Raw genomic sequence first — 13,267 nt, 5'->3', positions numbered from 1 at the left:
GCCCTGCACAAAGCCATGTTGACTGTCCCCAACAAGGCTATGACTTTCCAAACCTACACAAATCCTATCCCTCAGTATCCCCTCCAATAGCTTGCCTATCATGACATGAAACCACATCATTTGTACATCAAGGAACACAAATTGAAAAAAAATACTTGATAATTTACCCTTTCTTCCCCCCCCCCCCACATAAATTAAACAAGAACAAATTTTATTCTGTATCTCAAATTTTTGGGTGGTGACTTGTGAATTATGTAAGGTAAAATTTCCATTACCCTAATGGCTGTAACACAGGAATCACCTGTGTACGATATCAAAATAAATTTCACTCCTGTTGAATCAATGAGCATTGCCAAAGACCGTAGAACTACTGTTGTATCGGATATATGTGAAAGTCACTCACACACATACTTCCTAAGCACCTACCTGGTCACATCTGGAGTATCTGCAGGATGAACATTTTTCATTATTGCCTGGATCCAGTTCCGGCGAATTCCAGACGTCATGGCAGACAACGTGTACACTTTCCCTTTTGTCTACATCATGGGGTATTAACAAAAATCATCAGTGGAGTCAGAAACACACAGTACGGAAACTGGCTTTATGGCACACCAGATCTGTGCTAACCCCCAATTTATCTTATCAACATCCCCCTTAACATTTCAGATCCTACCGTCCAACTTTACACTAGCAGCCAATTAAACTTCTATCCTACACAACTGCTGGTGGAAGAAAACCAGAACATTCAAAAGAAACATATGCAGTCACATAAACAACATGTAAACTCCACACACAGTGTGGAGCTGTAAGGCAACAGTTACACTCATGCTGCTGTACCAGCATGAGACAAAGAGACAAAATGAGTAACACTTAATACACAGCAAATTAGAACACTACCAGTAATACTATAAAACTGTGTATTAGTTCCTAATATTTAATGACAGAGGAATGCATCCAGTATATGCAATGAACAAACAAAATCAACACAAATACCTAGAGCAGATAGTGGACAGATGCGATAAACGAAGATCCTCCAGATCTTCACTTTCATTGTAACATTCAAGATGATTGTTCATACCTACAAATCCTTTGTAGTTCCTAACTTGTTTAAGTCATGAAATGGTTTTATTTTTTACTCCCGGCCATTTCTGGCATCTCCAAGCCTGAATGCTTGAAACCACAGTGAGCAAAACAGTTCTGAATTGTCTTACTGTTTATTTGTAGCCAACTGGCCACAGGAGTCATACAAGATGATTAGATGGTGACAAATGTTATTACTTAGTTCAAGAAAGGGAGTAGGGATAATCCTGGGAATTACAGATCAGTGAGTCTTACTTAAGTGGTAGGCAAATTATTGGAGAAGATTCTTAGAGATAGGGTTTGGAGAAGCATAGTCCAATTAAGGACAGTCGGCATGGCTTTGTAAGGGGTAGCTTATGCCTCATGAGCTGATTGAATTGAATATGAGACAAAACACATTGATGAAGGTAGAGCAGTAGATACAGTGTATATGGATTTTAGTAAGGCGTTTGATAGTGTTCCCCATAATAGGTTCATTTGAGTTAATAAGAATGGAGACTCCCCTAGCTTTAGCGCCAAAGGATGAATGAAAATGCTGACCCGCCCACTTGGACAGAAGCCGGGAGTTATCGAAACAACGAATATGAGTTTCTTGGAGGAAAGCAATGTCAGCTTTGAGTTGTTTAATATGTGAGAATACCTTCCTCCTTTTAACAGGGTGGTTCAGTCCCTTTACATTCCAGCTCACAAATTTAAGTGCACTAGCCATTATCAATTACTAATGCATAAAAGGCAGCAGGCATATAAAAAATCAAGCGGTACAATAGCAGTCTGGGAGCAGAGATGTAAACATAGATTCATAAGGTCAAAATATAAACATGTCCTAAACAATAAAGAAATGTTGGAACTGGAAAATCCGCCCCACCCACACAACCCAAAACTAGACGGCTACCAAAACAAGTAGCTAGCTCTACCAAAAAAATTAACCCAAATACAACTTCCAGATCTGTGTCATTGACAGCAGTTCCGTATAAATGCTATAACAAACAGTAACTAGTTTATGCACTAGAAAACATAACTACAGATTAGAACACCTTCTGCCGAGATATACAACTTAATACAGAGAAAATCGGAAGAAAACCAAAACTAACCTACCCGCGAAATATTATAGAAGAATAAAGTAAGAGAAAGGGAAAAAAAAGGTAAGAAGGAAAAAGAAAAAAAGAGGAAGGGGAAAATTATAAATTCAAGACGAGTATTTATCAACCGTTTACGGAGAAGGGAGAAAAAAACATTCAGAGAATGGAAAAAAAAAGGGGGTGAAGAAAAGAAAAAGATAAAATAAGTAAGTATTTAAAACAGAGGAAAAATAAATCAGCAGTTGAACTGTGAACCGACAAACAGGGAGGCCTTCACTAAAGACTTCAAACCTCCAAAACAAGTTAGATTTAGTTGTAGAACTCTGTAGGTAAAGTTATAGAGGTAGAAATAGATTACACACACACCAAATCCCGGGAGAGATTGTCAACAGCCTTTAGAGTTTCAGTGAATAATGTCTGAGTGATTCAAGTGAATTCCGAGTCCAGAGAAAGTAATTTTACTACGAGGAGTACTTATCCACCATTTTAGGAGGTCCGATCAGATTCCGAAGATGACTGGATAGCCGGAAGACTTGCCACAAACGCTTCAGCTTCCCTCGCTGATTTGAACCACTTGAATTCCCCGGTATTAAACTTGATTCTTAGGTCAGCAAGATTACGAAAGGAAGGTTTGAAACCACGATCAAAAGGCACTTTCATTACGCCTTTATACTCAGCGCGCATCTTTAAGGTCTGGGGTGCAAAATCTTCCACAAAGCGAATGGTTGTATCCTGGAAAGAAAAAGAGCCTCTGCGATGTGCCTCCACAATCAGACTGTTTTACCTGGTATTGATGGAAACACAAGACTACTGGTCGCGGACGGGAGCCCAGAATTCCGGGGGAAACATAGACTCTGTGTGCCCGTTCGAGCTCGGGCGGGTTTGGAACAGATCCTTCCCGAATATCTCACAGAGAAACTCGGCGAAAAACTTCACGGTTGACCCCTTTTCAGTTGCCTCTGGTAATCCCAGAATTCTGATGTTGCATCATCTGCTGCGATTTTCGAGATCCACCATTTTGGAAAGAAGTTTATTAGATTTTTCCTCTAAGCTGGAACAGAGAGTCTCCAAGTATCGAACACGACTTTCTAAAGCTTCAGAAGTCGAATCGATGCGAGATAAGTGTTCAGCATGTTTGTCCACTTTATCGTTGATCCGATCCAGTTTCTCTTCTAACTGTTTGAAAGCGGTTTTAATTTCCTTTAAGATTTCGTCTCGGAGCTTTCCAAGCGCCTCCATCGTCACGTCCGACGAGGTCATAGTTTCTTTTCTCCTGGATTTAGAACTCTTGCTAGACATTGTAGGTTAGATATATTCACAGGCAAGTAAGAGATACTGAAATAATTCCTAACTAAGCTTTATAAAGTGGAAACATTTAGTGCAAAGGTAGCGACAGTAATGGAACAAAAGTTCGGAGCAGCTAAGCAATCACCATCTTACCGGAAGTCCCAATAGGTTCATTTGAAAAGTCAGGAGGTATGGGATACAGGGAAACATGGCAGTATAGATTCAGAATTTGCTTGCCCATAGAAGGCAGAGGGTGGTAGTAGATGGAGCATATTCTGCCTGGAGGTTGGTGATCAGAGGGTGGTAGTAGATGGAGCATATTCTGTGGAGTTCCACAGGAATCTGTTCCACAAGGCACTTTTACTTCGAGATTTTTCTAAATGAATTGGACAAGGAAGTGGAAGGGTGGGTTAATAAGTTTGCAAATGACATTAAGTTTGGTGGAGTTGTGGATTTCGGAGAAGGTTGCCATAGTTTACAACATGACACTGACAGGATGCCAAGCTGGGCTGATAAAGTGGCAAAAGGAGTTCAACCTGGAAAACTGAGAGGTATTTCCCTTTGGAAAATCAAATTTGAAGGCAGAATACAGGGTTAACATCAAGATTCTTAGCAGTGTGGAGGTACAGTGGCATCTTGGGGTCCACATCCATAGACCTCTTAAAGTACTATGCAAGTTGATAGGGGAGTAAAGATGGCGTATGTTGTGTTGGCCTTCATTAGTCAGGGGATTGAGCTCAAGAGCCATGAGGTAATGTTGCAGCTCTAGAAAGCCCTGGTTAGACCACACTTGGGATATTGTGTTCAGTTCTGTAAGCTTTCAAGAGGATACAGAGGATATTTATCAGGATATTGCCTGGACTAGAGGACATGTCTTATGAAAAATGGTTGAGCAGGACAGGTGTTTTTTTCTCTCTGCAGTGAAGGAGGATGAGAGGTGATTTGATAGAGGTGTACAAGACAAGGGGCATAGATCGAGTAGATAGGCAAACACATTGTCCCCCAGGGGGCAAAATTTTAAGGTGATTGGAGTAAAGAAATTGTGGAGATGGGTGTCAGAAGTAAGTTTTTTTTACACATAAAGAGAGTTGCAAATGTGTGGGACGTGCTGCCAGGAGTGGTGGTAGAGGGAGATAAAATAGAGACATTTAAAAAGTCTTAGACAGACATATAGATATTAGAAAAATACAGGGCTATGGAAGAGAGAAGGGTTAGATTGATTTTAGAGTTGGTTAAAAAGTTGGCACAACATCTATGTTCTATTTCACTGTCTAAATCAGTGGTTCCCAACCTTTTTATGCCATGGACCCCAACCATTAACTGGGGGAGGGGAACCTACATACCCCATGTTAGGAACATCTGGTCTAAGTAGAGTATTAGACTCTTGTTTCCTATCACATCCTATTTGTGATATGCCAGTTGTACCATTACAGGAGGAAATAACTTCTCTTTGAGGATGGATTCTTTAGCATTAGATTGGATAACATTCGAGTGTGGCTCAGTAATGAATTACTGTAAACTGATTTTGTGAATAACCTTACAGCTGCTTCAGGAAACAGCTCTCAACCCGACAAAACTACTGAAAACCATACTTGGTTTCTGATCCAAAGTGCGTCAACAGACAAACATCTAAGCATTTATCTATCAAGAGGAAATTAAAAAACAATCCAGTTATAGATTTTTAAGACATCAAGCTCATTATAAAGGGAAAATTATCCGAACAACTATTCTGAGAGTAATAGTTCCATTAAGAGGGTGCAAATTGCTGTGACAACATGCCAATATACATATTCTGCCTACTAGAAAACAAAGCCTTTGGCTCAATACAAATAAAAATGATCTTAAATACTTTATGAAATAATTGTCTCTTTTTCATGAATTTATTCTGGAATATAATTTCAGGTGAAATCTATACTTACAAGGATCTGAAATCCATAATTCCTTTGAAGTTCATATTCAGTCACATCATAGCAGCCACTTAAATCAATCTCCCCATCTAAATCCACTGCCTGTCGAGACAGAAAAAAAGGAAATCCTTATTAAACGTAGGTGCTCATCGGCTGCTTACCCTCCACCTTGAGAATATTCTGCAGCTGCTCTGAGATATCTTCCTGGACTCTGGCACCTGGGAGGCAACGCACCATCCTGGCTTCTCCATCACAGTCTCAGAATCTATCCATTCCCTTATCAAGTCTCCAATCACTATTGCTCTGCCTGACTTTACCCTTCCCCGCTGAGCCTCAGAACCAGCCACAATGCCACTAACCTGGCTGCTGCAGTAATGCCCTGATAGGTCATTTCCCCAGCAGTACCCGAAGGGGTATACTTGTTTTGCTGAGGTGTAATAATACTGCTCAAAGAGTCAATGGTGATCACAAGTGCAACCCCTGCTGGTCCCAATTTCTTGCATTTGGCCCATATTCTAGTAAATTTTAACTCTCCATGTCCTTATCCTGAATGATGTAACTTTTACTTTGAGACTGTGACCCCTTTGGAGATGGTGCAGGGGTAGTGTTTCAGGTTTTTGGATTATTGGAACCTCTTCTGGGACAGAGGTGACCTGTACAAGAAGGAAGGGTTCCTCCTGAACTGGAGGCAAACCAGTATCTTAGCCAAGTTTGCGAGTGCTATGTGGGATGGGAACCAGAGCACCAAATCAGAAAATGGAGTAATGGAGAGGAAGGAAGATGCAGAGCCAGTAGAAACTGGCTGAAGCAAAGTCATAAATAAAATGAGACATATAGTTTAAAGTGTTTGTGTATTTTAATGCTAGGAGTATTATAGGTAAAGGTGATGAACTTATGGATCAGTTCATGAAACTATTACAGAGCCATTACAGAGACTTGATTGAGAAGGGACAGGAATGGGTGCTTCAATATTTAAAAAAAAGAGAGGGAGGGGTAAAGGTGGAGCTGCACCACTAATCAGGGACAAAATATCACAGCTGCACTCGCAGTGGATATAATGGCAGGATCATCCACTGAGACTATATGTGTAGAACTCAAAAATACAAAGGGTGCAATCATTCATATGGGATTATACTATAGATCTCTTCCCCCAGCAGTCACCAGGACATTGAGGACCAGATTTGCAGGCAGATTAAGGAAAGGTGTTAAAACAATTGTTGTCATGGGGAACTTCAACTTCCCTAATATAAATTGGGAGCTACTGAGTGTAAGAGGTTTAGATGGGGCAGAATTTGTTAGGTGCACCCAACAAACAGACTGCTACAAGCAACAAAATGTTGCTATAGTACAAACAAGAAAAAATCTGCAGGTGTTGGAAATCTGAGCAACACACACAAAATAACCATATAACAATTACAACACGGAAACAGGCCATCTCGGCCCTTCTAGTCCATGCCGGACGCTTACACTCACCTAGTCCCACTGGCCCGCACTCAGCCCATAACCCTCCATTCCTTTCCTGTTCATATACCTATCCAATTTTACTTTAAATGACAATACCGAACCTGCCTCTACCACTTCTACTGGAAGCTCATTCCACACAGCTACCACTCTCTGAGTAAAGAAATTCCCCCTCGTGTTACCCTTAAACTTTTGCCCCCTAACTCTCAAATCATGTCCTCTCGTTTGAATCTCCCCTACTCTCAATGGAAACAGCCTATTCACGTCAACTCTATCTATCCCCCTCATAATTTTAAATACCTGTATCAAATCCCCCCTCAACCTTCTACGCTCCAAAGAATAAAGACCTAACTTGTTCAACCTTTCCCTGTAACTTAGGTGCTGAAACCCAGGTAACATTCTAGTAAATCTTCTCTGTACTCTCTCTATTTTGTTGACATCTTTCCTATAATTCGGTGACCAGAACTGTACACAATACTCCAAATACGGCCTTACCAATGCCTTGTACAATTTTAACATTACATCCCAACTCCTATACTCAATGCTCTGATTTATAAAGGCCAGCATACCAAAAGCTTTCTTCACCACCCTATCCACATAAGATTCCACCTTCAGGGAACTATGCACCATTATAGCTCCCTAGACACAGGCCCACTAGAGGCAATGCCATACTAGATCTAGTATTAGGTAACGAACCAGGTCAGGTCACAGATCTGTCAGTGGGTGAGCATCTGGGGGACAGTGATCACCGCTCCCTGGCCTTTAGCATTATCATGGAAAAGGATAGAATCAGAGAGGACAGGAAAATTTTTAATTGGGGAAGGGCAAATTATGAGACTATAAGGCTAGAACTTGCAGGTGTGAATTGGGATGATGTTTTTGCAGGGAAATGTACTATGGACATGTGGTCGATGTTTAAGGATCTTTTGCAGGATGTTAGAGATAAATTTGTCCTGGTGAGGAAGATAAAGAATGGTAGGGTGAAGGAACCATGGGTGACAAGTGAAGCGGAAAATCTAGTCAGGTGGAAGAAGGCAGCATACATGAGGTTTAGGAAGCAAAGATCAGATGGGTCTATTGAGGAATATAGGGTAGCAAGAAAGGAGCTTAAGAAGGGGCTGAGAAGAGCAAGAAAGGGGCATGAGAAGGCCTTGGCGAGTAGGGTAAAGGAAAACCCCAAGGCATTCTTCAATTATGTGAAGAACAAAAGGATGACAGGAATGGAGGTAGGACTGATTAGAGAAAAAAGTGGGAAGATGTGCCTGGAGGCTGTGGAAGTGAGCGAGGTCCTCAATGAATACTTCTCCTCCATATTCACCAATGAGAGGGAACTTGATGACGGTGAGGACAATATGAGTGAGATTGATGTTCCGGAGCATGTTGATATTAAGGGAGAGGAGGTGTTGGAGTTGTTAAAATACATTAGGACAGATAAGTCCCCGGGGCCTGATGGAATATTCCCCAGGCTGCTCCACGAGGCGAGGGAAGAGATTGCTGAACCTCTGGCTAGGATCTTTATCTCCTCGTTGTCCACAGGAATGGTGCCGGAGGATTGGAGGGAGGTGAATGTTGTCCCCTTGTTCAAAAAAGGTAGTAGGGATAGTCCAGGTAATTATAGACCAGTGAGCCTTACGTCTGTGGTGGGAAAGCTGTTGGAAAAGATTCTTAGAGATAGGATCTATGGGCATTTAGAAAATCATGGTCTGATCAGGGACAGTCAGCATGGCTTTGTGAAGGGCAGATTGTGCCTAACAAGCCTGAAAGAGTTCTTTGAGGAGGTGACCAGGCATATAGATGAAGGAAGTGCAGTGGATGTACTCTACATGGATTTTCGTAAGGCAATTGACAAGGTTCCACACGGTAGGCTTATTCAGAAAGTCAGAAGGCATGGGATCCAGGGAAGTTTGGCCAGGTGGATTCAGAATTGGCTTGCCTACAGAAGGCAGAGGGTCGTGGTGGAGGGAGTACATTCAGATTGGAGGGTTGTGACTAGTGGTGTCTCACAAGGATCTGTTCTGGGACCCCTACTTCTCGTGATTTTTATTAACGACCTGGATGTGGGGGTAGAAGGGTGGGTTGGCAAGTTTGCAGATGACACAAAGGTTGGTGGTGTTGTAGATAGTGTAGAGGATTGTTGAAGATTGCAGAGAGACATTGATAGGATGCAGAAGTGGGCTGAGAAGTGGCAGATGGAGTTCAACCCAGAGAAGTGTGAGGTGGTACACTTTGGAAGGACAAACTCCAAGGCAGAGTACAAAGTAAATGGCAGGATACTTGGTAGTGTGGAGGAGCAGAGGAATCTGGGGGTACATGTCCACAGATCCCTGAAAGTTGCCTCACAGGTAGATAGGGTAGTTAAGAAAGCTTATGGGGTGTTAGCTTTCATAAGTCGAGGGATAGAGTTTAAGAGACGCGATGTAATGATGCAGCTCTATAAAACTCTGGTTAGGCCACACTTGGAGTACTGTGTCCAGTTCTGGTCGCTTCAATATAGGAAGGATGTGGAAGCATTGGAAAGGGTACAGAGGAAATTTACCAGGATGCTGCCTGGTTTAGAGGGTATGGATTATGATCAGAGACTAAGGGAGCTAGGGCTTTACTCTTTGGAGAGAAGGAGGATGAGAGGAGACATGATAGAGGTGTACAAGATATTAAGAGGAATAGACAGTGTGGACAGCCAGTGCCTCTTCCCCAGGGCACCACTGCTCAGTACAAGAGGACATGGCTTTAAGGTAAGCGGAGGGAAGTTCAAGGGGGATATTAGAGGAAGATTTTTCACTCAGAGAGTGGTTGGTGCGTGGAATGCACTGCCTGAGTCAGCGGTGAAGGCAGACATAGTAGTGAAGTTTAAGAGACTACTAGACAGGTATATGGAGGAATTTGAGGTGGGGGGGGGGTTATATGGGAGGCAGGGTTTGAGGGTCAGCACAACATTGTGGGCCGAAGGGCTTGTAATGTGCTGTATTATTCTATGTTCTATATTCTATTATTCCTAGATCACTCTCTTCTACTGCATTCTTCAATGCCCTACCATTTACCATGTATGTCCTATTTGGATTATTCCTACCAAAATGTAGCACCTCACACTTTCCAGCATTAAACTCCATCTGCCATCGTTCAGCCCACTCTTCTAACTGGCCTAAATCTCCCTGCAAGCTTTAGGAATGCTGAAGGAACTCAGCAAGTCAGGCAGCACTCATGGAAGAAAGTACAGTTGATGTTTCAGGCAAAACCTGCGGAAAGGTTTTAGCCCAGAATGTTGACTGTACTTTTTTCCATAAATGCTGCCTGACCTGCTGAATTCCTCCAGCATTTTGTGAAGTTGTTATAGTAGGTGATTTTAACTTTCCACACAATGACTATGACTCCCATACTGTTAAAGGACTAGTTTGGATAGGTTGTCGAATGTGTTAAAAAAAGTTTCCTTAATCAGTACATATAAGTCCCAATGAGAGAGTGTATGATACTTGATCTGCTATTATCTCTTGGTGTTCACCTGGTCCCTCAACACCAGCTCCATAGCAAAGAAAGCCCAACAGTGTCTCTACTTTCTGCAAAGGCTGAGGGAAGTCCATCTCCCACCCCCCAAACCTCATCACATTCTACAGGGGTTGTATTGAGAGTATCCTGAGCAGCTGCATCACTGCCTGGTTCCGAAATTGCACCATCTCGGAACGCAAGACCCTGCAGCGGATAGTGAGATCAGCTGAGAAGATCATCTCTCTTCCCGCCATTACATACATTTACACTACACACTGCATCCGCAAAGCAAACAGCATTATGAAGGACCCCACGCACCCCTCATACAAACTCTCCCCCTCCTGCCATCTGGGACAAGGCACCGAAGCATTTGGGTTCTCACGACCAGACTATGTAACCATTTCTTCCCCCAAGCTATCAGTCTCCTCAATAACCAGAGCCTGGACTGACACCTTAAAGCCCTATTGTCTTGTTTATTATTTATTGTAATGCCTGCACTGTTTTGTGTACTTTATGCAGTCCCGGGTAGGTCTGTAGTCTAGTTTTTTTTCTGTGTTGTTTTTTACATAGTTCAGTCTAGTTTTTGTACTGTGTCATGTAACACCATGGTCCTGAAAAAACGTTGTCTCATTTTTACTATGTACTGTAACAGCAGTTATGGTCAAAATGACAATAAAAAGTGACTTGACTTGAGGAATGAAACAGGGCAGGTGACAGAAGTTGCATCTAGTGAACCTAATGCCATTAGCTTAAAAGTAATATGGAAAAAGGATAACAGGTCTAGTTGAGATTGTAAATTGGAGAAAGGCCAGGTTTGATGACATCAGAAAGGATCTGGCAAGTGAATTAGGACAGGTTGTTTTCTGGCAAAGATGTGGGAGGTATTCAAAAGTGAAACATTCAGAGTACAAAGCTTGCATTTGGCTATCAGAATAAAAGCTAAAGGTAACAGGTTTAGGAAATCATGGTTTTTGAGAGATATTGAGGCCCTGTAAAGAAAAGAAAATGAGGTGCATAGCAATAGAGGCAGGTAGGAACAAATGAAGTACTTATGGAGTATAAGAAATGCAAGAGAACACTTAAGAAAGAAATCAGGAGGGGTCACAGAAGCCATGAGGTTGCCCTAGCAGACAAGGTGAAGGAGAATCCTAGGGGATTCTACAGATATGTTAAAAGCAAAAGGATTGTAAAGAGCAAAATTGGTCCTCTGGAAGATCAGAATGTTAATCCATGTATGGAGCCAAAATAGATGGGGGGGGGGGGTGAACCTTAAATGCTAACATCTGTGTTTACTCAGGAGATGGACACAGTCTATAGAAGTGTGGCAAAGCATCAGCAAAGTCATGGACCCTATACAGATTACAAAGGAGAGGGTGTTGGCTATCTTCAGGTAAATTAGGGAGGATAAATCCCCAAGGCCTGACAAGGTCTTTCTTCAGACCCTGTGGAAGGCAAGTACAGAAATTGCAAGGTCCCTAACAGAGATAATCATCCTTAGTGACAGGTTTCTTTACTGGAGGATAAGCTGTTCGTTGTTGTTCTGCTGTTTGAGAAAGGCTCTAAAAATAAACCAGGAAATCATAGGCTGTTGTACTAAGGAACCAAATATACAAGTAAAAACACAACCATGAGAGAATCTGCAGATGCTGGAAATATATGAGTATTTGGATAGACTTGGACTGATAAGAGATAGGTAGGCCATGGTAAGTCATGTCTATCCAATCTTAAGAGTTTTTTGAGAAAGTTACTAGGAAAGTTGATCAAGGCAAGGCAGTGGATATTGTCTACATGGGTTCTAGCAAGACATCTGACAAGGTCCCAGATGGAAGGTTAATTAAGAAGGTTCAGTTGCTTGGCATTCAAGATGAAGTACTAATTGGATTAGACACTGACTTTGTGAGAGAAACCAGAGAGTGGAAGTAGATGGTTGCCTCTCTGACTGGAGGCTTATGCGTAAATGAGTGTGCAGGGATCAGTGCTGGGTCCGTTGTTTGTCATCTATATAAATGATCTGGGTGAGAATATGGTTAACTGGATCAGCAAATTTACTAAACCATCCCTCCACTTCCTCATCCAGGTCATTTATAAAAATCACGGAGAGTAGGAGTTCCAGAACAGATCACTGAGGCATAACACTGGTCACTGGCCTCCATGCAGAATATGACCCGTCTACAACCATTCTTTGCCTTCTGCGGGCATGCCAGTTCTGGATCCACAAAGCAATGTCCCCTTGGATCACATGCCTCCTTACTATGTCAATATGCCTTGCATGGGGTACCTTATCAAATGCCTTGCCAAAATCCATACACACTACATCTACAGCTCTACCTTCATCAATGTGTTTAGTCACATCCTCAAAAAATTCAATCAGGATTGTAAGGCACGACCTGCCTTTGACAAAGCCATGCTGAGTATTCCTAATCATATTATGCCTCTCCAAATGTTCATAAATTCTGCCCCTCAGGAACTTCTCCATCAACTTACTGTTAACTGTCCCATGAGCATGATGTAATTATCTTGTGATGGGCATGATGTAATTGTCTCATGATAGTGGGGTGAGGTAATGTCACATGATGGCATGTTCCCACTGGTATAAAAGGGAGACCGTAATTGCGTAGTTGTTTTGTTGGGAGTCACAGTCGGTTGTTACGTAATTGGATAAGGAGAGAGGGAGTGAAGAAATACCAGCTTCGTGTGAACCCAAAGAACTGGGTAGGAATCATCAGTGTTCTGTGTGTATCAATATGACTGACGTGAAGTGTGGCATGCACTTTTGGTTAACCCCTGCAAGTTTCTGGGTGTGTGTTGACCACCTCTGGCCAAAGGTCAGTTACTTTGAGAAATCTTATTCTTCGGGATCTTCAGAAAATGCATTTATCGGCTGGGATCTGCATCAGCAGTTTCGTCTTTTCTTCAAGGCTCGGCTTTTCGCTGGTTCGAGAAGTCTCTCCTCTTAATTATTTCATAAATCAC

The 13,267-nt window shown here is 42.1% G+C and overlaps 1 protein-coding gene across 8 annotated transcripts in view; it reads right to left on the bottom strand.

Annotated features, from left to right (window-relative positions):
* LOC140735685 (myosin phosphatase Rho-interacting protein-like) overlaps nt 1–13,267 on the bottom strand; it is a 307,455-nt gene that overhangs the window by 90,512 nt on the left and 203,676 nt on the right. For all 8 annotated transcript variants that reach the window (XM_073061042.1, XM_073061038.1, XM_073061039.1 and 5 more), the window contains 2 exons: nt 5,366–5,455; nt 427–536 (listed from right to left, as the gene is read on the bottom strand). In XM_073061042.1, the coding sequence (XP_072917143.1) occupies nt 427–536; nt 5,366–5,455 (200 nt within the window). The remainder of the gene's footprint in view (nt 1–426; nt 537–5,365; nt 5,456–13,267) is intronic.

Source organism: Hemitrygon akajei, chromosome 11, assembly GCF_048418815.1.
Source record: "Hemitrygon akajei chromosome 11, sHemAka1.3, whole genome shotgun sequence".
Classification (NCBI taxonomy): domain Eukaryota; kingdom Metazoa; phylum Chordata; class Chondrichthyes; order Myliobatiformes; family Dasyatidae; genus Hemitrygon; species Hemitrygon akajei.
This window is presented reverse-complemented; position numbering and strand designations above follow the sequence as displayed.